Source organism: Euphorbia lathyris, chromosome 7, assembly GCF_963576675.1.
Source record: "Euphorbia lathyris chromosome 7, ddEupLath1.1, whole genome shotgun sequence".
Lineage (NCBI taxonomy): Eukaryota > Viridiplantae > Streptophyta > Magnoliopsida > Malpighiales > Euphorbiaceae > Euphorbia > Euphorbia lathyris.
The window spans coordinates 7,181,229-7,208,858 of NC_088916.1; the positions used below are offsets into that span (position 1 = coordinate 7,181,229).

The 27,630-nt window shown below is 37.5% G+C and overlaps 1 protein-coding gene across 1 annotated transcript; it reads left to right on the top strand.

The window, feature by feature from the left end:
- Positions 1 to 3,373: 3,373 nt before the first annotated feature.
- On the top strand, positions 3,374 to 5,668 carry LOC136201355 (F-box protein CPR1-like). Its single transcript, XM_065992004.1, has 2 exons — positions 3,374 to 3,480; positions 4,406 to 5,668. Exon 2 carries the CDS (start codon positions 4,443 to 4,445, stop codon positions 5,499 to 5,501), a length of 1,059 nt encoding a protein of 352 aa, XP_065848076.1. The 5' UTR covers positions 3,374 to 3,480; positions 4,406 to 4,442; the 3' UTR covers positions 5,502 to 5,668.
- The last annotated feature ends 21,962 nt before the right edge of the window (positions 5,669 to 27,630 follow it).

Consider the following 27,630-nt stretch of genomic DNA (forward strand, 5'->3'; position numbering starts at 1 on the left):
AGTACGCCCCGCGTGTTTGAGTCTCTGAAGTTTTATTGCTTGAATTGGAGCTTTTACGCCGTGCATAGCTGAAGTACGCCCCGCGTAAAACAGTCTCTGAGTTTTTATCATTGAAGAATTGCCTGGTATGCCTCGCGTGTATGGTTATACGCCCCGCGTACGAAGAGTTGACTCAGGGAGACAGTGCAGTCTGACTTTCAGGATTAGGCCAATTATTTCCGACATGTGTCATACGCCCCGCGTAGGGTGGCATATGCCCCGCGTATGCTGAGTCAATTCCACATGGTGCCTGCGGATAAGGAAATCATTGTTGACACATGTTTCACGCCCCGCGTAAAGGATTATACGCCCTGCGTATCTGAGTAGATTTTCGCTCCATGCTCGTACCTGAAATACAAATCTTGCGAGCCGAGTTAGCTTGACGTTTTTATTTCCTAAACTAATCAAAAGCACGAAAAATTAACGGAAAGTACGAGATTTATTTTTATTTCTTTATTTTATCAAAACACTTTATTTTTGTAATTAAACTTATTTATTTTATCCAAAATCAACCCGTAAATCACGCTAAAAGATAGGGGTAAAATACCCCTATCAACTCACGTCATGAAGATGCGCTTCTTGACTATTGTTTATCCTTATAGACCCTAGACTTATTCTAAGAAGTTTAGTCTGATGTAGCTACCTTGGAAAGGGATACCTCGAGGTTGATGAGATAATACCAACCAAAGAGACCATGACTGGATAAGCGAATCAAATTATAATGGACAGAATAATGTTAAGAGGGAAAGACATCCATTTGAATCATATCTAAGTGTTTCTATTCTTCACCGTCCGAACACTTATGCATATGTGCATATTTGTGAAAAATAAATGTACTGTAGAGATCCGAAGACTACAGTGGATATGATATGGAGTCTAGGATAAAAGCATACACCACCGACGATCCATGTTCAAATCTAAGATCTATATATCTCTAACGAGTACATAGTTCCAAGTTTGTTGCATGAAAATCGAGCAGCTATATGTTCTAACGAGTATATAGCACTAGAGCTCTCGATAGTATACCGGTCGCACGAACTATTTGCAAGAGTATGATAGAGACCGAGATTGAGAAAGTTTGGAATAAGTTCCATTGCGTGCGAGTAGGAGATGTTGGAATTAATTGGATATGGATCCAATTAGGCCCGCCCGAAATGAAACGGGTCCAAACCCAATAAGAATTAGGGTTAGGTGATCTATTTATTCAGTATAAATAGAAACCCTAATCTATCATAATTCTAAGAGAATTAGAAGAGAGTCAGGAATTAGGTTTTGAGATACATGATCTCCAGAGAACTTTTTCTCTCCTCTTTTTCCCTAAGCCGCCGCCCCTCTCTCTATTTTTGGGATTCGTCGTCGCTTTAGTTCGTGAACCAATTGTCTTCCTCTTCCAATTCTATTGGCGTGGTTGAAGGCTTAACCGGTGATACTAGATTGGGTGATTGATCCGAAATCCTTCCGCTGCAAATCAAGAACGGGATCTGCGCTACAAGAGGTAACCCGTAAACCCGTTTACTTATTCGGATAAATATATATGTTGTGAATATATGCCCAACAAAAATGAATTAAGAATCAAATAGTTTTTGAAGTTGGTAGAAAAAGCCAATTTAACTCATATCGAAATTTAAATATAATACGGACCTAACTTTTAAAAAACTTGATAAATTCACGCAAATATAAAAAGGTTTTAAATATTAAAACTGATTGATTTTGGTGTAATTTATCCATTTTTGTTAAATTTAAAGCTGAATATATGCCTAAATTTTTTATTTAGACTAAATTGATAATGTTTGCAACCTTTCCGAGTGATTTTGAATCTTAATTTGATCTAAAAATGCTGAATTTAAGGTTTATATAGATATTTAAAGCTAATCTTCAATAAAATTAATTTTATAAAGATTTAATATATATCATTTGTTCTGAATTTATCTGAAAAGGTTGTTTGATCTCTAAACTCTTAAGTATGTCAATAACCCTTCAATTTGTATAAAATATTCAATTAGCCATTTGAATTTGTATAAAATGTAATCAATTTATCACTCGGTTGTAAAATAAATAAATTAAATGATGAAAATGTATTCCATATATCTTATAATGTTATCATGTAATTCAAAAATAGATTAAAATGAAGTTATTGGCCCTGTTTGAGAATTAGCTGTTAGCTGATTACATTGACTAATTTGACTAGCTGATTTGACTAGCTGTTTGTGTAGACCTGTTTGGTAAAAATTAGCTGATTGGTAATAGCGGTTTGTGCAAAAAGACGAATAAGGGCATTAATTTTGGCGCAGGAGAAGAGGGAGTCTATCTATTAGGGTTAAAGAAGTCCATTAATTTTAATATTGCAAAACGCTAATTGAAAAAACTCCTTTTAAGAGCTTTTTCTAAATTAGCGTTTTCATCTCAAAACTCTCTCCCAAACCTCTCTCCACCAAACACTCCAATTAGCGGTTTCAGTGGTCAAACCTCTAAAGTTGGTCAAAACCGCTCTTTTTATCCCAAAACGTTCTTTACCAAACAGAGTCATTACTTGTTTAACTATAAAACTTGTCTTCGCTAATATTAAAACTGTATCGTTTTAGTTTTTTTAAGACGCGTGCAATACATTTTCTGCATTTAAGTTACTTTTTTACAATCGAGTGATCAATTGATTATAATTTGTACAAATTTAGGGAACTAATTGAATATTTTATATAACTTAAGGGACTATTAGGATAATTTGAAAGTTGAATCAAATTTTTGAACAAATCGAGTCAAACCATGTATTAAGCCTTTTGGGTAAATTACACCCATGACATTGAACTTTACCTATATTAACATTAAGGTCACTGAACTTCAATTCTTAACAATATGGTCACTGAATTTTAATTTTTTTTTAACATCGATGGCCACTGAATTTTAACTAACTCCTCAAACTGACCGTTAACGATCTCGAAATGAAAATATTCAAAAATTAAAGTTGTTCAGAACGATATTTACCATAAAACGATATTTTTTATTTTTCAAAATCACATTTTTGGAGCTTTCTCTCTCTAAAAATTTATTTTCTCTCTTCTAAGCAAACAACACCTAAATGACCTCAAAACGAAAATTTTCAAGAATTAAAGTTGCTTAGAATATCATTAACTCTTCGAATTTTTCATTTTGAGACTGTTAATGGTCATTTTGAGGTGTTAAGTGGCTACCGATATTAAAAAATATAAAGTTCGGTGGTTATATTGTTAAGAATTGAAGTTAAGTGGCTATAATATTAAAATAGTAAAGTTCAGTTGCCATGGGTGTAATTTACCGTAAGCCTTTTATAAAAGAAAAAGTTGATGGCAAAAATTGGGCGAAATAAAAAAAAAGTTAGGCACGACTTTGATATCCATAGAAGCAAATTTGCAGAACACAATCCATTTCAAAAGATCTTCAGGAAATAAGCTCTCCGTCTCCTCATAGGTAAGCAGAGCTCTCCATTTCTTACTTTTGTCGATCTTTTGGTTGTTACACACTAAAATGCGACGATATTTTCATAAAACCCGTTCGATTTTGTTAGAGTTAGGGTTTTAAATTTTAATTAGAGTTCATTTCGTATTTTTGATAATTTAGTGATTGGAAGAACGCATAGTCACAAGTTCATTGAAATCTAAAGCGTCGATTTTGTATATCATAAGAATTTTTACGGAATAAACAAGAAATCCATCTCTGGGATGCAAAAAAGTTTAGCAGAGATGGAGAGGAGACGAGTGAAGGGCTGATTATTAGGTCTAGGGCTTAGGGAAAACTATATTTTGCTAATTTTGAATCTCTGTAACTGAACAAGATCTCATCAAATTGAGGTGGCTGCTCTGTCTAGCTATGGCTAATCTTGAATTTTGAATGATATTCATGATTTTTATCTTGTTATTGCAGTTTTATTTGTGCAAAATAGATAATAAATTGATGTAGTTTTTGACATATATATGTTGCTTTTGTGTTATATAAGCTCAACACACTCATGCTTTGTACTTCTTATGAACTTGAGTTTCAAGGTAGTGTTGTTTTAGTGTAGAATAGAAATGGGAATAAATTGAATAAATTGCACATTCAGTGAAAGAAACAGAGATATAGTAAGATAGGAAGGGAGAAGTGGAATAGAAATGAGAATTGCAAACTGACACTTGAGATGAATTCTACCTTACGTTTTAAATTCTAATTTGGTATTTTAGATAATTTTGTGATTGGAAGAACGCATAGTCACCAGTTCATTGAAATCTAAAGCATCGATTTTGTATACATTGTTAGGACTGATTATTAGGTCTAGGGCTTAGGGAAAACTATATATTGCTAATTTTGGATTAAGAGGGAATGAATTATTTTATTGATTGCTTTTGAATCTCTGTAGCTGAACAAAAGAACTTGTCAAATTGCTCTGCCTAGCTATGGCTAATCTTCCGCAGGAATTGATCAACGAAATTCTTCTTTGGTTGCCAGTGAAGTCTCTTCTTCGTTGTAGATGTGTTTGTAAATCGTTTTGTGCCATCATTAAAAGCCAATCTTTCATCAATTCTCATTTCAAAAGATCTTCTGAAAATAGGATCCATTGCAAGTTGATTGAACTAGGGATGGATAATAATGGCCGGATACTTCATGCTTTAGATTTCAATGAAGACTTCCAACAAGAGGTGGTGCTTGATAAATTATTGCCAACCATGACATTTGACTTGCTCTTTTCTTATTGCAATGGTTTGGTTCTCTTGTGGATAGACAAACTTTCTTTATGGAATCCATGCACTAGAGAGTACAGGATACTTCCGGCTTTTCCTGTGAAGCACACTCACAATCTCAGTTTTGCTTTGGGTTATGACTCTACCACAGATGATTTCAAGGCTGTAGTAATTACACAGAAGCCGGGATGTGATGTCTCCCATGTTTGGGTTTTTGAATTGAGGTCAAATTGTTGGAGAAGGATTCAGAATTTTAATGGGTACACTAGTTTTAAACTTGGTGGTAACGGAGATTGCTTTGTGGATGGTGCTCTGCATTTTATATGTTGGGGTAATTCATTTATAATTGCGGCATTTGATGTTGCAAAAGAGACATTTTCTATAGTACGCGAGTTTGACGACACTGTGGAATCTCCTATCCGTTTGCATGTTTTTGGAGGGCGCCTTTCTATGAGTTTCTTTGGAATATGTTCAGAATTTTGTGTTGATATATATGCGAGGAAGTTTGATGGAGTTACGTTTACATGGACTAGATTATATTCTGTTACAAGACAACAATTCTCTGAGGAAGCAATTTACTGTTTTTTACAAGGGAAAATTGCACATTCAAAGAAAGGAGATAAGGTTTTTCTTTCTTCAGAAGGAAAGTTGCATTCATATGATTTTGGAGAGAAATGTCTCCAAGAGATTGTAACTAAGAATGCTATTTCTTTGGATATATTTTCTTGTATTGAAAGTCTTGTGTCCGTAGGTTCGTTAGACGAAGAAGAATAAGAAATGAATGCACAGAAGAAAGTGGAAGAAGGGTCTTGGAGAAGTGAAAGAAGTTCATCATTTTTATCTTATTATTGAAGCTATATATAAGACACTTTGAAAATCGATGTATTAAGTTTTTTTTTAAGACATACATATATATTATATAATAAATTTGGCTTTATATACATTGATCTTTATATTACTTTTAGGTAAACTTTTTTGTTTTTTCTAATAAATAATATTTGATTGATTTAAAACATGTATATATTAATCATTTATCTAATAACAACAACAGTAAATTATATAATTTTACCAAATATTATCAATTATGTATACATTTCTCCAAAAAAAACTATTCTTATATTGGTATATCAGAACTTAATTAAGTACATACATTTTGAGGTTTATAGACATCATTGAGTCAAACTTGACACTTAAAAGAACATATTTAGGAAGAACATATTTAGAGAATGTTTGGTAGCTCATTTTCATGTCCATGTTTGCTTTTTCATTTTAAAAGATGAGTTTTAGATGTTTGGTTAGTCATTTCCTATTTGTATTTTACACTGAAAAATAACTTTCTACAAAGCAGTTTTTTTCCAACAGCAAACATTAGGTAAAAAAACAACCATTAGAATATCTCCAACAGCTTCTTAATTTGGCTCTTAAGTTGCATGTGGAAAATGTGTTGCACGCACCTTAGAATGTTATTACATAATTCACAAAATATGATTGTTCCTACAAACATAGGGGAAGATAGATGCATTTGATACTTCTTGAAGGATAGGTGCTACGCAATAAAAGCCGGGTATCAGCTGTTGCGAGCAGCTAAATCTGTTGTAGGGGCGGCTAACGAATGAAAGTCGATCTGGCAATTAAGATTGACGCCAAAGCTGTTGTATTTTCTATAGAAATTGGGAAATAACTGTCTTCCCACGCGGTACTGTTTAATGGTAAGGCATGTTGATATTCCGCTGAATTGTGTTTCTTGTGAAGCTGAAGTCGAGTATGGGTGGCATTTATTTATGGAATGTACATATGTGGTCGCTTGTTAAACAGCAGCGGGACTAATTGTGCCGACTGGTTCCTCTGAAAGAGTGGAGGACTGGTTCTTTCAATTTTCGGTATTAAATGATAGGAGCTGGTGGAAAAATGTCTACAATGCTATGGACAATATGGGAGAATCGGAACAGTGGGCTGTGGACATAGATGAGATTGCTGTAGGGAATTACGATGGGTTGCAACCTGGTTTGTGAATGAATGGAGGCAGACGCAACGAGGAAATGCTACTAGAAATCTAGGGGATGCGGGTGTGAATTCTGTGCAGCATCGGGTTAGGTGGATAGCACCGAGTGTTGGGCAACTGAAGTGTAATGTAGATGTGTCGGTGTTTGCAGCTGAAGGAAGAATGGAGTGGGTGGAGTGCTATAGAATAGTGACGGAGGCTGCATCAAAGTAATGAGCGCATTTATGGAGAGCATCTTGACACCGGCTATAGTGGAGGCGATTGCACTTCGACGAGGGCTTTATTGGGTAATTTTTCTTGAAGTGTAAAATGTTTTGTTTGAGGTGGATGCTAAAATAGTAGCAGACAACGTGAACTCCCAAAGGCGGGATTTGACTGAATTTGGTGTAATCATTTAGGAGTGTCGCGAGTTACTAAATCAACGTCAAGATTATAAGGTGACATATATTTCTAGATTAGCGAACGAAGCTACTCATGTTATGGCTAGACATACTCTTTTCAATACCGATTCTTTTTCTTCTAATATTATTCCGAATTAGCTTTTAAGAAGCGTATGTAAGGATTCCGAAAATGAGCAATAATATTTTCGGTTTCTTTAGAAAAAAATAGACTTCTTTTAAAAAAATAGGCTTAATACATAATTTGTTTCTTGAACTTGTCCAAAAAGGTTGATTGGCTCCCTGAACTTTCAAAGTGTCTTGATAGCCCTTCAACTTGCATAAAACGTTCAGTTAGCTCCCTGAACTTGCGTAAAATGTAATCACTTGATCATTCGGTTGCAAAAAAGTAAGTTAAATGCGGAAGATGTATTCCAAGCATCTTAGAATGTTATTACACAATTTAAAAATAGATTAAAAATGAAGTTATTACTTGTTCAACTATAAAACTTATTTTCACTAATATTAGAACCGCATACCCCGGTCTTGGTCGTTTTACTTTTTTTAAGATGCGTGCAATACATCTTCTATATTTAACCTACTTTTTTGCAATCGAGTGATCAATGGATTACATTTTACGCAAATTCAGAAGGCTAACTGAACATTTTATGCATGTTGAGAGGACTATCGGGACACTTTGAAAATTCAAAGGACCAATTAATCTTTTTGGACAAGTTGAGGAGCAAATTATATATTAAAGCCAAAAATAAAATATTAAAGAAAAAATAAAATCATGCATACCACTTCTAATTAAGAATTGTTCTTCATCTCTCAAACCCCTTTCCTTATAAAAATAAAATCGTGCTCATCACGCGGGTCAGGCCAACGAGCTTGTGGTCTACGAGGAACAGCTAGAGTCGGGGATGCGGCTTCCCCTGCTACCATTTTTCGTCGAAGTTATGAGGGAGTTTGACCTGTTCCCCGGTCAGGTCCATCCGAATGGGTGGAGGATGCTGGTGGGGTTTTAGTCTTTGTGCCAGTCGGCCGGCTTTCGTGCGACAGGGCTGGTGTTCTGACACTTCTTCCGCCCGAATAAAGGTCCCCGCTCTTAGCATGTCACTTTCTCCCATCCGAAGTTCAATGTGCTTGGGGCCCTTCAAGAGAAGATTCAGGAATGGCGACACCGATACTTTTTGGTTCGTCAGCTGCGGGGTGTCTTCCCTTTCCGGGTGACTTGGAATAACGATCTGATGGATTCAGCTCGCTGGCTAGTAATTCGGGAGATGCTGGAGCTAGAGAGACAGTTGGTGACCTATCCGAAGAGTCTACCGGATGACAAAGAGAGCAAGCAGGATGTTGATAGGTTGATCGGGCACTACCTTGCTTGCGGCTACTTGATCTGGAACTAGTGGTGGATGGCTCATCTATCGGGGTGGTCCTCGAAGGATTTCGAGGCATGGAAGAAAGGTCACTAGTTCACTAACGGGGATCTGGTTGAACTCGAGTCTATTATTGTGAAGGTGGCTGTTGTAGGTGAGACGTCGGGGTGTTTTGGGTGTCTTTGTTGTTTTCAATTTGTTTGTGTTCACTTGTTTGTAAACATGCTTCTGTTTCTTCGCAGGTGTTGGTGATCCGAGGGTTAGTATGGATTTTGACATGAAGGAATTTGGTGTCGGTTTGGTCACGTCGGGCGAGGCGTTCAAAGGGTATTGTTGCCCTCCTATGGCTCATTGGAGGATGCGAACCAGGTGGTTCAGAGCATAGGTGGGGTGATCAAGGCGTCTGATGATACAGGGGTCGTCGTTGATATTCCTCTTGTGATGCCGCTGGAGCACCCGAAGGAGAAGGTGGTGGCTAGCGAAGTTGACGCTGTTATTGTTGAAGAGGAGGATGAAGTGGAAGAGAAGCTCGAGCGCTCTAGTCGAAGTAAGAGGAAAGAGGGTCGAGACGAAAAGATGAAGATGGTGGAAGTTAATATGGAGACTGAGGTGGGAAATGTCGAGAGCTCTAAACGAGCGCGTATCAAGAGGGAACCTAACGTGGCTATCGAGCCAGAGGTTGATTTGATCAGTTCGCATCCTGAGATGGTGTCGAGGATGGATGGGAAGGTGGCTCGTTATGTGGAGTTTGTTAAAAGACTGCCGATTGGAGTTGATATGATGAACTCCGACCTTCCGCGTGCTTTGGCGAGAGTGGGAAATATCCCCAGTGAGTCGCATCCGATGGCTAATGTGACGAAGATGGATCTCGTGCTGGAAGTGTTGTCTGCCCTCAGAGTGGTAAGTTTCTAGTATCTTCCTTTAGTTTTTATAGTAGCCATTCTTCTTAAGTTTTGCCTTATTTGCAGGCTTTGAATAACTCGAATCGGATATTCGATATATGTATGGACGAGGAGCAGGACGTCGAGGCACTGAAGACCAGGATGCGAAATGCCATAGCCGATCTGGAGAAATCGAACGTAAAGATAACAGAGGCGAATAAGGTCCTCGATGCTCAGGTTGTCGAGATAACGAGGCTGCGTGATCAGCTGAGCCAAGTGAAGGGGTAGTGCGCAGGGATAGAGAAGAGTCTTGACGTCGCACGAAGGGAGGTCCACAGTCACGAGTTCATCGTGAAGAATGTCGTTCGATGGGTGTGTCATGTGAAGGAGGTCCTTGTGGAGAAGAAAACATCGTGGTTGGCGGAGAAGCAGAAGCTCGAAAAGGATTTTGAAGTGGCTCGAAAAGAGGCTGCCGACCTTCGGGCTTTTGCGGCGAAGCGCGAGGATACCCTGGTGAAGATGGACCGAATGATGGTTCTTACTGCTGCGCATGCCGCTGGCTTTGCCGTCCCCGCCGAAGTGGTGTTCTCTCCGAAGGTTTATGATCGAGATGAGCAGAAGAAAGCTGTCGATTATTGTCAGCAAATCCAGAAGAAGAAGTAGCTAGGTTAGGTAGACTAGCGTTGTAATGATAACCGTTGTACTTTCTTATTGTACTTGATGAATCTTTTTGTGGATTTCGCACTTTCCTTGTCAATTTTTGTCATTATGCTCTGATTTCGATTTGACTTTTACTTTTTAGTGTTGTCTTTCATGTCGCATCATGCTTGTGCTATAAATAGGTTGCTTTCTGTTTCCTTTAATGTCACTCTTCCAACGTTTTCTGCGATGTCTCTTCGTGACATTGTGAATTCCGTGAAAATTTTGGAGGTGCGACAGGCTATATCCGCAATGCCTCACCCTTACGTGTATCATCCTCCCCTGGCTTCTGATCATGTCGACGAACGAGGAGCTCGATATGCCTTACCGGTTTGGATGGGTCGAGGAGAGAGTTCCAAATCTCGTCTTGTTGAGAGTGAAAATTCTACACCGTATACAGGGTCGGCTACTGATTCGTGTGATGTTGTGGCGAGTTCTCTCTCTGCCACTGGGTAAGATGTATTATATCAGGAAGGGATTGGGTTCGTGTGTCCGGATGAGACAGTCGTTGCCGTGGTGAACCCAAATATCAGTGACTATTGGTGTAATTTACACCAAATTTAGTGAATTTGAATTTAATTACATCTTGATATACACTAAGAAATTCTTCCCAATTCGATCCAATATATGAAAACTACTTTGGAATTTTTTTTATCTATCAATATGCATTAATTGTTTTTCACGTCTTGCCTTGAGATCTAAATTTGTTAATCTTATATTTTCAAATTTTCTCCTAGTTTGAAACGTCATTCAGTAGAATTCTCTCATGTTTAAAAGCAAAACTAAGCAAAACTAGGCTGAAATAACTAACCAAATCGATAAATTTTAGTTTTTCAATTTTATTTTTTAGTCTATTTAGTTTGGTTTCGGTCTTAGTTTATAAAAGTATCACTAATATTGGCACGTTTGGTTTATGGAAAAATTACTGAATTAATCGAACCCGCGGATATAAAGTTCAATATGAAAAGGTTAGTGTAATACATAAAAATTGAGATCAATAATTTATGGGATAAGGTACCAAAATAGGCCTAAGGTTTTTGGGGAAGTACCAATTTAGGCTCAATGTTCAAAATAGCATCAATATAGGCTTAACGTTTACAACATAATATCAATTTAGGCTTAATGTTTACAATATAGCATCAATTTAGGTCTCACGTACAAAATAGCACCGATATAGGTTTAACGTTTACAAAATAATATGAATTTAAGCTTAACGTTTATAAAATATATCCAAATTAAGCTACACGTCATAATTAAATTAATCATATTATATTCTTGCCCATTAAGATCTTATATTTATTTTTCATCAATGATTCCATGACTCCTAAATTTCATTGCTCATGTAATATATGCAAACTGAAAGTAATTGAATATCCACAATATTTCGAACACTAGTGTTCGAAATATTGTAGATATTCAATGACATATATCAATATTATTTTAACTAGTGTTAAAAATATTCAATTACTTTTAGTTTGCATATATTACATGAGTCATGGAATTTAGGATCATGGAATGATTGATGAAAAACAAATATAAGATTTTAATGGGCAAGAATACTAATTAACTCTATTATAATAAATAAGAAAATAGAACTAAATAAAAAGATAACATATAAAGTTAATAAAAAATAATATAATATGGTTAATTTAATTGTGACGTTTAGTTTAAATTGGATATATTTTGTAAACGTTAAGCTTAAATTCATATAATAGAACATGGGACAGCGACTTGCTCCGAGGTATTTTTACTGATAGGGACCGGGAACAAATTCTACAGAGATTCCGTTAAGCTATAACAGAATTGAGGATACATGGTACTGGGTAGGGGAGAGGAATGGTGTCTACTCAGTCAGGAACGGGTATAAGAACTTGACAGTGAGGAGTTCGGATACCACTGGAGCAGTGCAAGCCCGACTATGGAATCTCCTATAGGGTCTGCATATCCCGCCAAGAGCTAAAAATCTAATGTGGCGGGCTATGACTAACTGCCTACCTGTTCTTCTGGAATTGAGGATTCGAAAAGTTCCGGTTTCAACAACCTGCGCTATTTGCGCAGCAGCTGCAGAAAACGCACATCACGCGTTGCTTGGCTGTTCATGGGTGTGAGAGGTTTGACGTCTATCACCGGTGGGAGATATTGGGAGATTGATGGGAGATGTCATGGATTTTTGGCAAGCAGTGTCAGTCGGCCCACGACAGCAGCTCGAGGTGGTTGTAATGGTGTGCTGGAAAATATGGCTTTCCCGAAATGAGTTGTTGTGGCAGAGAAAAATGCCAATTGCAGCGGTGGTTTATGAACAGGAAGTGACGAGCTTAGCTGCGTGGAAGGAAGCTCAGTGTAGGACTGCGACAGATGGGGAGGAAACGATGGGTAGCCCTGTTTCGGAGAAGTGGTCAAGGCCTGCGCCGGGCTTCCTAAAGCTCAACGTCGATGCTGCCTGGTCTGTTGAATCGAAGAAAGCCAGCTTCGGTTGTGTTATTCGAAATGATGCAGGAAGTTTCATCGCCGCCAGGAACGGTAGCCTCGATATGGTAACAGACGCAACAATGGCTGAAGCACTATCCATTAGAGAGGCTCTAAGTTGGATCAAGAATAATAATTGGAACCAGGTGATTATTGAGTCTGATGCACAAGTAGTCGTTCAATCAATGGCCCCCACATCGAAGGCAACCTCGCCTTTTTATGTCATAGTCAAAGATTGTCAGCAGATTCTACAGAGCCTTAACAGGTGTTCTTTGTCTTTTGTTAGACGTTCAGCAAATGTTTCAGCGCATATATTAGCTAGGAATGTGATAGACAGTGGTCACTGGGGAGAGTGGTATTCAATCCCGCCTCCTTTTCTTTGTAACAGTCTTACCATTCTTTAATATCATTCATTCTTTCATAAAAAAAGCTTAAATTCGTATTATTTTGTAAACGTTAAACCTATATTGGTACTATTTTGTACGTGAGGCCTAAATTGATGCTATATTGTAAACGTAAAGCCTAAATTGATATTATGTTGTAAACGTTAAACCTATATTTATGTTATTTTTTACGTTAGCCTAAATTTATACTTTTCCAAAAACCTTAGACCTATTTTGGTACCTTATCCCATAAATTATGACCCTAAATTTTAAGTAAAAATAAGTAAAACGTTAAACTGGCTCTTAAAATTATCTTAAATGTTTATGCATAAAATTATCTTAAATGATCAATCTAGTTCAAAATAAATTTTATATGTTTTAATTCACAACTTATACTTTTGATCAAATTAGCTTTAAAAATGACACTTATTATTAGGGTTCGATACAATTTGGGAATTTGAAAATATCCATTATAGTACTTCCTCCGTCACATTACATAAGTCGTTTTAAAAAATAAATTTTTTTCTAAAATATAAGTCGTTTTGGTTTTCTAACAACTTTTAATTTGGTTTTTTAGTCCAAACATTAAATATTTTGTCTTGATCTATGTGTTTTTTAACATTCCAATGTTTATTTTCAAATAGTTACACGTGAGAGATTTTTTTTTAAGTTAACTAATGCAAATTTATTAATTTGACTTAATATTAACTGTATTTTTTAATTTGCGTGAAAATCTCGGAGGTAGTATTTAATAAACGTTTCTTCAAAAAAAAAACGTCAACGACACACTTTGATTCAATTTAAAAAAAATCAATAATTCAATTCAATTTTAAATCATTTTATTGAGATATTTGATCCCATTTCAGAATCTCACGTATTTAGAAATTTGAAAAGATGTTCAAATTTTGAATCTCACGTACATGATACTTCCGGCTTTACCTATGAACCACAATGGCGATCTCAGTTTTGCTTTGGGTTATGACTCTACGACAGATGATTTCAAGGCTGTAGTAATTATATCGAAATCATGGAGTTTCTCCCAGGTTTGGATTTTTGAATTGAGGTCAAGTTGTTGGAGAAGGATTCAGGATTTTCCTTATGTTGGGTACGATAGTATTAAACCTGGTGGCAATGGAGATTGCTTTGTGGATGGTGCTCTGCATTTTATATGCCGTCGTAGTGAAAATAATAGTATAGAAAATAATACATCATATATGATTGTGGCATTTGATGTTGCAAAAGAGACATTTTCCGTAGTACATGAGGCTGTTCAACAAACCGAAGGAATTCATGTTTTGTACTTCTTATAAATTTCTTGAAATGTGTTTGATATATCCAAATCCCATGTTTAGCAGCAGATACAGAGTTCCCCGAAGAAAGTTTTTTAAATTTAAATTCTTAATATAAGCGCGCAAGAATACGACGGTGTTTTTGGGGTCTCACCACAAGGGTGTAGTGGGGGCAAGTCTTTCCCTGCCAATTTATTTGGTAAGAGGCCGCTCCTAAGATTCGAACCCGTGACCTCTTGGTCACACGACAACAACATTTACCGTTGCGCCAATGCTCGTCCTCTATTTATAACTATTCAATATTTAAAACAAAATTTTTAAAATGTTTTAAAGAGTTAGAGAGAGTTAGAGCGAGTTAGAGAGAGAAAAAGAGCACAAAGAGACAGGTCTATTTGGCAAATAGCTGTTTGATAAAGATGTGATGCTGGAATGGAGGAACGTAGGGAGGCGTGGATGGGCAACTATGGCAAATATAGGATTGGTCTGTTGGGGGAGTCAATTTTACACGTGCGTGCTAAAATAAATTTGTCAAATTGAACTTTTTCAATTTTTTTCCGTATATATACGTGTTATAATCTGAGTGGTCCAGAATCAATTTTTACATACCAATATAAAATTTCTCCAAATTAAGCTAGATTTAGACTATTAAAGTAAGGTTGAGTCGTTTTGAACAAAAGAAATTTATCGCCTATTATATATCAATCAAGTTAGATTTTATAATTAAATACAAACTTAATAAGTTAATTAACCACTTTGAACCATATGGCTAGGCTGAATCATAGGTTGAACCATCGGTTGAATCACAGGGTGGACGACTGAACTATGAACATGAACATTACGAAAAGCGTCCACGCTCATCGCACCAAATGATGTCTTCATTACTGTATCTCTGATGACCTGAGATGACAAGAAACAATCACAAAAGGGGGGGTCAGACCGGTACTTGAGAAAGTATGAAATGAGCTTGAATTTTTGAATTGAGGTCAAGTTGTTGGAGAAGGATTCAAGATCTTCATTGCTTTGGGTACAATGGTATTTTAATTGGTGGCAATGGAGATTGCTTTGTGGATGGTGCTCTGCATTTTATGTGTTATGTTAGAGATGAATATACGTCATATGTAATTGTGGCATTTGATGTTGCAAAAGAGACATTTTCTATAGTACATGAGCTTGTTTACCCAACTGAAGGAATGCCTATCTGTTTGCATGTTTTGGGAAGGTGCCTTTCTTTCAGTTTTTTAGTGAGATTCTGGAAGCGTGTGTTGATATATATGCGAAGAAGAAGGATGGAGTTGCGTTTACTTGGACTAGATTATATTCTGTTACAAGACAAGAATTGTCTGGGGAGGCATTTGACCATTTTGTAGAAGGGGGAAGTTGCATATTCAAAGAAAGGAGACAAGACTTTTCTTTCTTCAAATGGGAAGTTGTGTTAATATGATTTTGAAGAGAAAACTCTCCAAAAGATTGTAATTAAGAGTAATATTCCTTCGAATATATTTGATATATTTTTTTTTGTACCGAAACCCTTGTCCCTCTAGGTTAATTAGACGACGAAGAATAAGAAATGAATGCCCGTAAGAAAGAAGAAGATATATGGTGTAGTTTTTTACATGTATGTTGGGTTTGTGAAATGAACCCCAAAATGTATGTACTTAATTAAGCTTTTATATACAAATATATGAATATTTTGCAGAAATATATACTTAATGAATATTAACGTTTGTTGTTATTGTTTGTTGTTGCAGTTAGCCTATTGATTATTAATATGGAAAAGTACAAAAATAAATTTTATAGTTTGACGGATTTCTAAATACAAAAAGTTTGCAAATAAGGGCATGTGAACTTAATCATTCTTTAAAAAATTGTTGTACCAACAAGAAGTGATTTGAAGCAACCAAAAATTATTGTACCCCAAAAATTCTTATTATAATTTGTTTGGCTTAATACCTTCTCAGCCTCCTCAAGTTATCCCTATATTGCAATTGACCCTTCAAACTTAAACTTGTGATAACTAATCTCCTCAACTTGCTTATTTGGAGTAAATAACCTCTCAAATAGGTTAATATTTGTGATTTCGAGAGTTTTTTTCCCTTTAATTAATGTACCAGTAGATTAATTAGATTTTGCAATCGATATTTTGGAATTTTTTATTATTTCTGATGTAATATTATGTTGAATGTTTTTTGGGTTTAAGGGTTATCTGTTTCAAAATAAGCAACTTGAGAAGTTATTTGTTCTAATTGAGCAATTTAATGGGTTATTTGTGTTGAAACACATTTCCACATGATTTTGATTTGACAAAATTATTTGAATTATATTTCCATGATAAAAATATTCTAACACATTAAGTTTAAATGCTTTGGTTTGTTCATACTAATGTGTTTGCTCAATGTTGAGTTAATTGATTTATAAGAATTTAAAGACATTAAAAGATTAAGGCCCAAAAGCCCACAAGAGAAGGTCAAATCCCAGTCAACAAATCCAAACCTTTACGGCCCAGTAGAACGCAGCTCAGCCCAGCATGAAGAACAATCGAGAAGAAGACCTTCGATTAACTTCATGGCGAAGCCGCCTAGTCAGGAGACAACCAAGTCAGGTCAGCAGCTGACCTGAACAACTTGAAGACAAAGTATTTCCACTTTGGATAAAGTTCAGAAGACGCAGAAACCTGTCTGAAAGACTTTGCCAAAAATGTGGAGACATTCTGACCAGTCTGAAGAAAACCAACTGAGTACTGCCGAAGACAGAAGATACAGGATTCTTATTGGCCGAAGACACTGAGCACTGACCGAGTGAAAGTGACAGGAATCTGTTTTCCTCCAACAGTTATTTCGAAATTCGAAATGACTGGAGCCTCAGATGTCACTATAAATAGGTCTCTCAAATGCTTCATTCGATGCAGATCTTCATCAAGTCGAAACGCTGACCAAATACCAACTCGAAGTTCTGTTTTGAAAAGCAAAGCAAATTCTTACACCAATTCATATCTTTGTGTAAAAGTCTAGAGTGATTCATACATCTAAAGTGTTCTTAGCTTTTTGTTAGAACAAACGCTTTATCATTTCTAGAAGAATAGAAAGGAGAAGCCGAGTTGCTCGGTTATAGCACTAAGCAGTAGTTATAGTATTGAGTAGAAGAATAGAGGAAGGTACTCTTGTATACTTAGTAGCTATTTGTAAACGGTTTGTGCTCTACCTTTAAAGAGCTCAGTAGAGGATTCAAAAAGCTCGGAAGGATTCTGGGGACTCGACGTAGACAAGGAGGCCGAACCAGGATAAGTCTGCTAAGTAACATATCTCTAGCCCTTTACTCCTTTATATATATATTGCTTGCTAAGTACTGCCTAGTAAAACGTTAACGAACATATAATCAGTTGAGTAATCTGAGAGTTGAGTTCAGAAATAGATTTAAGTGTTATCTCCTGACTCACGGTAGAAACAGTTTTAGTCAGCAGTTGACTAAATCTGCCTCTAACCTTACTCATCATTGCTGTGCTAAAAGACTTAATAAAAGTCTTAGTTTAAAATACAAGTCAACCTTACGTGAAATTTTTTAAATAGTTCCTAACCCCCCTTGGAACTAATCTTGTCACGTTATACGGGACCAACAATTTGTTCTAAATAAACAAGTTGAGGGGGTTAGTTGTCATAAGTCTAAGTTCTGGGGTTAGTTGCAGTATTAGAACAACTTGAGGGACTGAGAAGATAATAAATCTTTTTTTATTAGTTAACTAGTTCTCGAGAGAAACTACATAACAAATTTATTAATAATTTGTTAATTTTACAAATTTATATATTTAAAGCAATTTCAATTATTGAAAGAGGCAAAGCTAGTTTCTAGGCTCTATTTTATTGCAGCTAGCAAATTACTGTCATTAGAATAATCTTTAGCCTTTCTACTTGTTAAAAAAAGCTTGCAAAATAAAGGGACAATTACAAAACTAGCACCTTTTAAAGGGCTAGTTTTCTTTTCTAACACACTTTCAAAATCTCACCAAAACTAACACATTTCATTAACTAAATTCCAACCTTACCCTCATCTCTAACCTTTTATAACGTTGTCTTTCCCCCCATTTTCCCCTTTTTGTCCCGCTCTCGCTCTCTCTCTCACTATCTCTCTCTCTCCCTCTCTAAAGAACGGGATCAATTTACAGACGCCGATCAACATTCAATCCAACCCACAGTGTGTGCTTCAAGATTTTATACATAATCATGTAAGTTTTACATTTATTTACAATATTTAAAGCTTCGTCCTATTCATGGTTAAGATGTATCATTTTGTTTCTCTAAAACCCAATGTATATCGTTGATGTTGCCATTTCATGCTATTACTGTTCGTGCGAAACCCTAAAATGAGTGACATTGTTGTAAGAAGATGCATTTGATTTGGAACTTCAATTTGCGGTTTTCCCGACAGTGTCGATATTTGTCGATATAAGATGAATATCGACAGACAGAAATATGTGATTTTCCATTCTGAATCATAAAATTCAAACACAAAGCACATAAAACATATATAAGAACCATATTTTTATATTAAAATAAGGAAAAAATACATAAAACATAAAAAAACGAAAAAAAACACAGTAAAACATAATAGAAAAACACAAAACACATAAACAAAAAAAAAAGAAACAAACACAAAACACCTAATAAAAGTACGTAAACATTAAAAACAAAAAAAACACATAATAAACTAGACACATCAAAGGTATTCAGGACCCATTAATGCGTCAGCGTAGTCCTTCCTGGACTTCTCCAAGTCCCTCTTGAGGCGCCTCACTGTCCTCCTCAGCCGCCTGTTTTGTCCCATGACTGACTCCAAAAGGTCAGACGTTTCATCTGCAGCCCAAGACATGGTGTGTGCCATGCCCCTCATGAACCTCACTATTTCGTCCGTGTCTCCATCACGGAACGAAAGGATGAAAGCAGCCATGAGTTCTTCGAACTCGGGCAGAGGATGAGGTGGTGGTGGTGGCGACTGTGGTGATCCTGGTGGTGTCGCTGCCATTTTTTTGATAAACTTGAGAGCTGAAGAGTTTACTAGAATGAATAATAAACTATGAACAGACAACGAGTCTATTTATAGGAGAAGGAACTGTAATATGCATGGGGAATCTCAACAGACTATAGATTCATATGTGAAGAAGAGTGAAAGTCAAACTAATTATTACCTTCATTTAATGCTCATTAACAGATCATTCTAGAAAAAAAAGTCTATTCATATTCCGTCGATATACGTCGATATATGAGCACTATCGACATCTATCACGATAATACTTCGCAGATATGTGCCGTTATATGTCGATATGTGCCGATAGGTGTCGAAACCTATGTTGTATCGACATATATCGACGTATTTAATTCTTAGAGTGATATTCGAAGAAGAGTGAAAGTCAAAGTGATCATTACATGCATTTAAGGCACCGTTTAACAGATCCTTCTAGAAAAACGTCTTTTGATCATCCGTCGAAATCAGTCGATACATGATCACTATCGACATCTATCACGAGAATGCATCGTAGATATGTGCCGATATGTGTCTATATTTAAGTTGTATCGACATATATCGACATATCTTATAGTTTGAAGTGTGTATACCAATAATATATAATTTACTTCTGTGTTTATGATAATGCAGAAATATGTCCACCCCGAATATTTGTCTGTGTATGCTTTCGTGGGATGGAGAATGGAAAAAAGAGGGGCCCATGGACACTATGATATACGTTGGTGGTCAATTGAAGGTGCTCCATTTTTCAACGCCAACTGATTATCAAACTTTGAGAGATAGAATTCACGCTTCCTTGAATGTTGATGCAGCCTGTTTTGACATACAAATGGCAATGCACACAACATATGGTCCAAATAAACTTTTTGGAAGATTAGCACACATAGTGGATGACAGTGATATTGCTGGTTTCGTTGAGTTTTGTAGATGGAATAAACCCGATGTGATGCCATTATATATGACTATGACTTCTCGAACAAGTGTTGCGGAAGTAAGGCGACCAATGGTTGCTGAAGTACGGCGACCAAATGTTGCGGAAGTAAAACGACTATATAGACTCCGATATGGTCCCATATGTCTTACGTTAACGCCGATATGATCCCATATCAACTATATAGACGCCTTCCATGATCCCATTTGTCCTACGTACATGCCGATATGATCCCATCTGTCCTACGTAGACGCCGATATGGTCCCATCTGTCCTACGTTAATGCCGATATGGTCCCATATCGGCTATATAGACGCCGATATGTTCCCATCTGTCCTATTACGAACAAGTGTCTATCACCAATAATTTACATTAATAAGTTACCAACAATTTACATTCATAAGTTACCAACAATTTACATTAATAAGTTACCAACAATTTACATTAATAAGTTACCAACAAACGTTTACATTTTACAAAAGATTACAATCCAAGCAAATTAGGCCTTGTAATTAGATCATTCTGGTTGAACAATCGTTGGTTGAAGAGTTCCAAGCACACCCATAGCCTATAGAAACGTCCATCAAACCCGGAGAATCCATAATCCGTGCATAATGGCCCTTTTTCAACATAATGCTGAGCAAACAAGCATAGGAAGACACCACAATAATTGGATTTGCGCAGCTGTTGTGGGCACCCGCGAGCCCTCTCCCACTTTATCAATCGATTACCGTTATCAGGCCTCCCACTTTTATTCCAATAATCGGCCTCTTCCATTGCTCTTGTCATAATACGAAACCGGGGTTCTAGCCATTTGTCTATTGATTCGTTGGATGCATTTGACTCCAGACTATCATAGAACTCCATCCTCATTTCTTCCACGTAGAAAACACCGAGTAACCAGTGTTCTCCTTTATAGTTGATGGGTATTAGCACATTTTTAACCTCATACCAAGGCCGAGTGTGAAACTCTTTCATCCTATTGATTCGTTGCACAAACAACTTGGATTGTCCCCATTCTCTGGGTTTGTCATAATTCTTGGTCATATTTGCAAACTCCATAAATCCAAAGAAATTTGAGTCGATGGCAGTCCAATCCTGACTCTGATGGACGTATTTTCCGTTCAATAACCATAAAAATGCATTTACAAGCTGCAACACATGCAAAAATAAGTACAAACACAACACATACAAAGTGAACAATATAAACCAAAACATGGAAAGTGAGCAATATCTTACTTGGTTGTCTATGTACTTTCCAGTTATCTCTGCCTCTTCAAACCACGATACAGTCTGTCCCCAATCGGTTCCACCTAACTTCCTCAGCTGATCATGGGGGGTACTCTTCTTCCAGTCGTCATATTCCTGTAGAAGGTGTCCTTTTATACGATTGCGACCATCGTGTTGTTCCACAGGGTACTGGGCATCATCATCATCAAAATGATATTCCATCCAAGGATCAGTGAATGGTGACTTAACGTCTTTCCCACGTTTCTTTTCTCGCTGGGGTCTCCCTTTCACTTCTTCCTCCTAGATGTTTCCATCCCTTCCTCTCCCTCTTCTTCCTCCTCTTGTCCCTCTTCCTCCCCTTCCATCCCTTCCTCCTGCATCCCTTACCCCCCCCCCCCTCATCTCCCTCTTCTTCCTCCTCTTCCACCTCCTCTTCCTCCTCCTCTACCTCCTCTTTTACCCTGCCCTTCCTCCTCATGTTTAACCTCGATAGTCAAATCTTCTATTTATCCTTTGTCTTCACGTCTAGGTAAAGATGATTGGACAACTTGGTTAACCAGAAGAGTAAGCTATCCATGATCGATCTCAGCATCATGGCCGTCATGGCTCTCATCCTGTTAAAACACCAATTAGAAACACAGATTATATCATTATTCTATGTTAAAAGCACCATATTAAACGTTAAAAACAAACTTACATCAATCATTATAACAATTTCCCTCTCCTGCTCTTTCTTCTCTATCTCCTCCTGCTGTTTCTTCTCCCTTTCCTCATGTTCTCTCTTCTCCCTTGCCTCCTGCTCTTTCTTCTCCATCTCCTCCTGCTCTTTCTTTTCCATCTCCTCATGTTCTTTCTTCTCCATCTCCTCCTGCTCTTTCTTCTCCATCTCCTCCTGCTCTTTCTTCTCCATCTCCTCCTGCTCCGTCTTCTTATTATCCTCCAGACCTTGTCCTCCAATCTCCATCTCATACATATCAACATCCTGTTGTGACTTCAGTTCCTGCACATCACGTTCTACAACGGACAATCTATTTACAAAGGCATTCATTTTCCTCTCTTGCTGACCAACCTGTTCAGTTATCATCTTCTCTTGCTCAGCAAACTTGTCATTCATTTTCTTCTCGTGCTCATCAAACATCCTCCTCAGTAGTCATTCCAGACCAGATTGTTTCTTCTTCTGGACAGGTACTCTAGGTGAGACAATGAAGGCATTTTCATCATTATCAGTCTCAGATTCACTGTCATCCTCTGCATCAACATCTCCCCCTTCATATGTACCCAATCCCTCATGTTCCTCCTTTTCCATGCCTTCATCCTCTTGCTCCTCTTTCCCCTCTTCTTCCACCTCCTTCCCCTTTGCAACCTCTTGCCCCTTTTGCTCCTCTTGCCCCTTTTCCAAATCGGTAAACACTTTGTTATAATTACACGGCAGACCATCCACATGGTTTACTAGATGTTCATACCATGAGCTTTCTTTCTCCATGTCTTCAGCTGTAAGTTGCGTGGCAGTTGGTTTTATACCCGACTAAATATACAAATGTACAAATAAACAAGTCAGTCAGATGTATAGCACAATAGTGACACATATAGGCACAATGCTTGGTCAACTTACTTCAAAAATGGCTAGGACTTTGGGCAATTTAGCGATACCGGTCTTTTTCCATCGTAGCCATCGTGGGATGCGAGTGCCTTTCTTCTCATACCATGTCCGGGTGGCATCCCATACTTCCAACAACCAAGTCTGCAACAAAGTTCCAATTCAGTATTTATGCCTATTACCAACATTTCTAGTATACATAATATACACACATCATACCTGAAATACGTGTGCAAAACCATATAGGTTGTATGAGACATGGTTAGTCCTTAACTTCGCCCTATAAACGACCAATTGATCAATTCGGTCTTTTCCACCATCTATCCCATTAACAAGAGACCTGTAGGTCACATCCCAGCCACAAACACCCCACATGAACTCGTTAAACATTCTTGGAAATTCAGCAAGTTCCAACACCGAAGGAAGAACTTTTTTTTCGCGAGTGTTATCCAACACACAGCCAATGGCAAAATACAACATGGCAAATGAAACTGCATCCTGATCAGATTCATCCTTCCAAACAGTTTGCAGCATAATTGTTTCCACGTCTTTATAGGATGGTGTAGGGATGCCTGGAAAAAACTTATTCCTAAATCTATATGGCTTATTTATCCCACTGAACCTTTCGAGAAATGCTTCCATGTCTCCAAAACGTAACCCACTTAGGAGTCCAAACTCCCAATCCCCAAATCTTAACTCAACACCTCTAACTTTGAAGCAAAGCTCCCTGGGTTTGAGGTCTTCACGTATGATCTCCCTTATTAAAATGGTATGGCAAAGGACTCCTGCAAATACTGTATTGGTCATTTCCAAATACTGGCCGAAGCAACTCTTCCTAAATAGATTTAGTTGGTCTGATGTTAACAACCCCTTTATCTGGTTTGCTGCTTCTAGGTTACACCTAACTATGATGACGCTTTCCGTTCCAAATGCTTTTTTTGTATTTATATCTAGATTTTTTCTTGGCTTTCTTCTTCGAAGGAGAGCCATGCTCATCTCTCTTCCTCTTGTCTACACGATCATGCTGAAAAATGTTGTAGACATATCATCAGGGAACATACAATTAAGCTAATTATAAGAGAGTTATCAGTAATAGTTCGTCGATATGAATGTTCTATCGGCAATATAACGTCGATATGAATGTTCTATCGGCAATTAGATCGACGATATGAATGTTATATCGGCAATATATCGTCGATAAGGATGTTCTATCGGCCATTAGGCTGTTGTTAGACGAGGTGCCGCGGCCTAATCTTCCGGGCGGACCGGGGGGTGGACAACCTCATGGCGACGTAAGCGGTGATTGGCGCCGAAAGCAACCAATCGTGGAATCAAGCTGCTCGGCAGGACCGGAGCTCGGAGATATGGAAGAGTCGCCACCCACGAATGGGAAAATGAACACCGATCCCTTGCGGGAGACCGGTGTGGGTTCGGGAAACTTAGGTACGAGCCGAGAAGGCTAGCTCCTTTCCGGAGAAAGGCTACTAGGCACCCCGACATCGCCCGGTTATGAACCACCGGCCTCCTACTCAGCATGTTAGGCGATAACGGACTAATCGTATACTTCTTTAAGTTTAAAATTCATTTGAAACCCTTTTCTTTCTTTTTAGAAACCGTTTTGAGCATATATTATTGAAAAGCCATATTAGTAAAGAATCACCCATTTATGTTATACATACACAGAGAGGGGGGGAGAAAGAAGTGATTTATTTACAACCGCATTTAAAGGTCATGTTGTGTGTTTATTCTACACTAACTTATTCCCCCAAAACGAGTTTATTTACATGGTTCGCACCTTAATCGCCGTTGGAACGATTTAGGTGCGTTTTAAAACCCCGTTTGATGAAGTTTACCCGAATCGCCGTTGGAACGACTCGAGTATTTGAAAAACGTTTGAGATAAAAACCTTTTAATGAGAAAACGTGATTAAACATACAAGTCAATTTTATTTTGTACAAATCCTTTAAGAAAATGATTCAAAAATTCTATTATTCACAAAGAAAATGATTTTAATTACAATGTTCGCTTAATCCGCCTTTGGAACGGATTAAGGTTTTAAAACGTGGTGTTTTGAGAAACGATTTGAAATGTTAACAAAAATGACTCTATTTATTTACATTAGAAAAAAAACTCATTAGTTTAAATAATTCAATTGAAAACTCCTTTTTTTTTGCGATTTATTTTCCCCACTTATTTAATGGACTCTCTAATTGTTATAATTACAATAATAAACTTATTTAAACTAATATTTACACTTAAATAAAGCCCATTTGAAACATGGACTCATGAATGGGCTCAAAGAGTAAAGAAAATAATTTGTACATACATATATACATTTAAATCAAAAATAGAATATAAAAATAAGAGTTAATACAAAAGAAGCTATATGTATATAAGAATAATAGGTACAATATATCTATACTTTGAAAATGTGAAAATGATAAGTAAATCCTATAACTAAGAAAATAATTTTTATCCAAAAATAATTTTATTCAATAATCACTAAAATAACCCAAATGTTCCAAAAAACTATAAATATACATAACCACTATGGTTTTAAATACCAAAAATACCATATGCTAATATATACTAATTATTTCTCAAAGTACCAAATAACTAACATTTAAAACATAATCCAAATTAATAAAAAGGAATACATATATATACTTATACTTATATTGTAAAATGGAATAAATAATAATATACCAATATTCTAAAATAATTATATATGCTAAAGTTCTAAAATAATTTGAAAAACATATATTACATAATTATATATATATGTACTAAGGATTAAAAGTTTAAAAGTTAAGAAAAAGGGACTGAAATGGCATTTTTTACACTTTGGCAGATTTACCGACGGAAAATCCGTCGGTAAACAGCATTTAGTGACAGAATAGGTAAATTACAGCAGCACTCCTAAATGTTTCCAGATTTATTCAAAAGCTTTAAATTAAATCTAATTCAATCGTTTTGGATTTCCGAACTACCAAAAATGGATCATAGTCGAAAACGGAAGTTCCTAAACGACGTTTTTTATTTCAAAACATTATTTGGAAATTCCTTTTAAATTACAAACTTGTAATTACAACGTTTGCGATATCCGAACTACCTTTTTATCGGATCACGGTTCGTATTGGGACATCAAAACGAGGTTTTTTATTTTAAGACAAAACCGAATTTTATTTAACACGAAACGAAAATTAAATAAATACGCTAATTAAATAAAATGTGACAAAATAAATAAATGACTAAATGAATAAAAACTATAGCATAAAAATAAATAGAAGAAGAGAATAAATTAAATAAAATAAAGAGTCTAGTCCTCGGATAATACCTTGAATTCGGTATCTGACGGTTGAAGCCGATTGATTCCACGAACCACGAGCTCCCGTTTTTTATGAAAAATTTAGTAAAAAACTGAACTTAGGAAATTTAGAGATTTTCAATTTTTACGAAAAAAAATGTTTTTTTCTAAAAAAATCAACTTCCTCTCTCTAGAAAAATATCTAGTGTGAGAAGCTCCCTTTTTTTTTCCTATTCTCCTCCTCTTTTTTGCATGGGGATCCGTGCCTTTTATAGGCAAACGGGTCCCTGGACCAATGGACGACGCCCAAAAGAAATTGGGCGTCGCCCATTGGGGTTGGGCGGCCGCCCAACAAGAGTTGGGCGGCCGCCCAACATTTGTTGGGCGATCGCCCAACAATCGTTGGGCGATCGCCCAACGGCGTTGGGCGAGCGCCCAACGCTAGGTTGGGCGCCCGCCCGACGACCCTCGGGGCGTGCCTCGAGCCATCGGGCGTGCGCACCCCGCGGCCGCCGAGCGCGCGTCCCGCACCGCCGGACGCTCACACGTCGCGGCCACCGAACGCGCGCTTCGCGCTACCGGGCACGTGCGCTCAGCGGCCCACGAGAGCGCGCCCCGTACCACTGGACCCGGGCATTGCTCGGACATCGAGAGCGTGCCACTTGCAGTGCGTCCTACGGACGCCGAGCGCACGTCCCGCGCCGCCGAGCGGGCGTTCGACCATTGTCGCCCGCGTGCTGGATGCCGCTAAGCACCCGCGCCGTGCCGCTAATTTTTCTTCGCTTATTATTCTTTATATATTTTTTGTTTTTCAAAACTTCCGGAATCAATCGCTTCAACCGTCTTGTTTTCAGGTTTTCGTCACAGGTCCTCCGACTCGGTGTCTACAGTTGCCCCTACTTTTCTATTTTGACAGTGATGTGTGTGTTTCGAAAACGTTTTTTTGCTAACGCAACACATGCAATGTAAAACATATAAAAGTAAAAGACACGTAAAGAGTAGGAGGGAGCATACCTGACCTTTGCGCTACGCGCTCCGGCGTTGTTCTCTGATTTCTTCAGACTCTGCTTTGGGTTGCACCGTGCTGCCTCTGAATCGGCTGCTGGCGAATGTCCCCCTTTTCGACTCCGGCCTACGTTGGCTGACTGCGATGAGAACGGCTCTAAAGCGATTTGGTCTACGGCGGTGGGGATGATGGCTCAATAGCTACCCTAGTCTACAATCTTCGGTAAAAACGGCTCAAAAGCTACCCTAGTCTGCGACTGCGAGGATGATGGCTCAATAGCTACCTTAGTCTACAATCTTCGGTAAAAACGGCTCAAAAGCTACCCTAGTCTGCGACTGCGAGGA

Coding starts and splice junctions, on each gene's coding strand:
- LOC136201355 (XM_065992004.1), top strand. CDS start 4,443: ATGGCTAATCTTCCGCAGGAATTGATCAACGAAATTCTTCTTTGGTTG.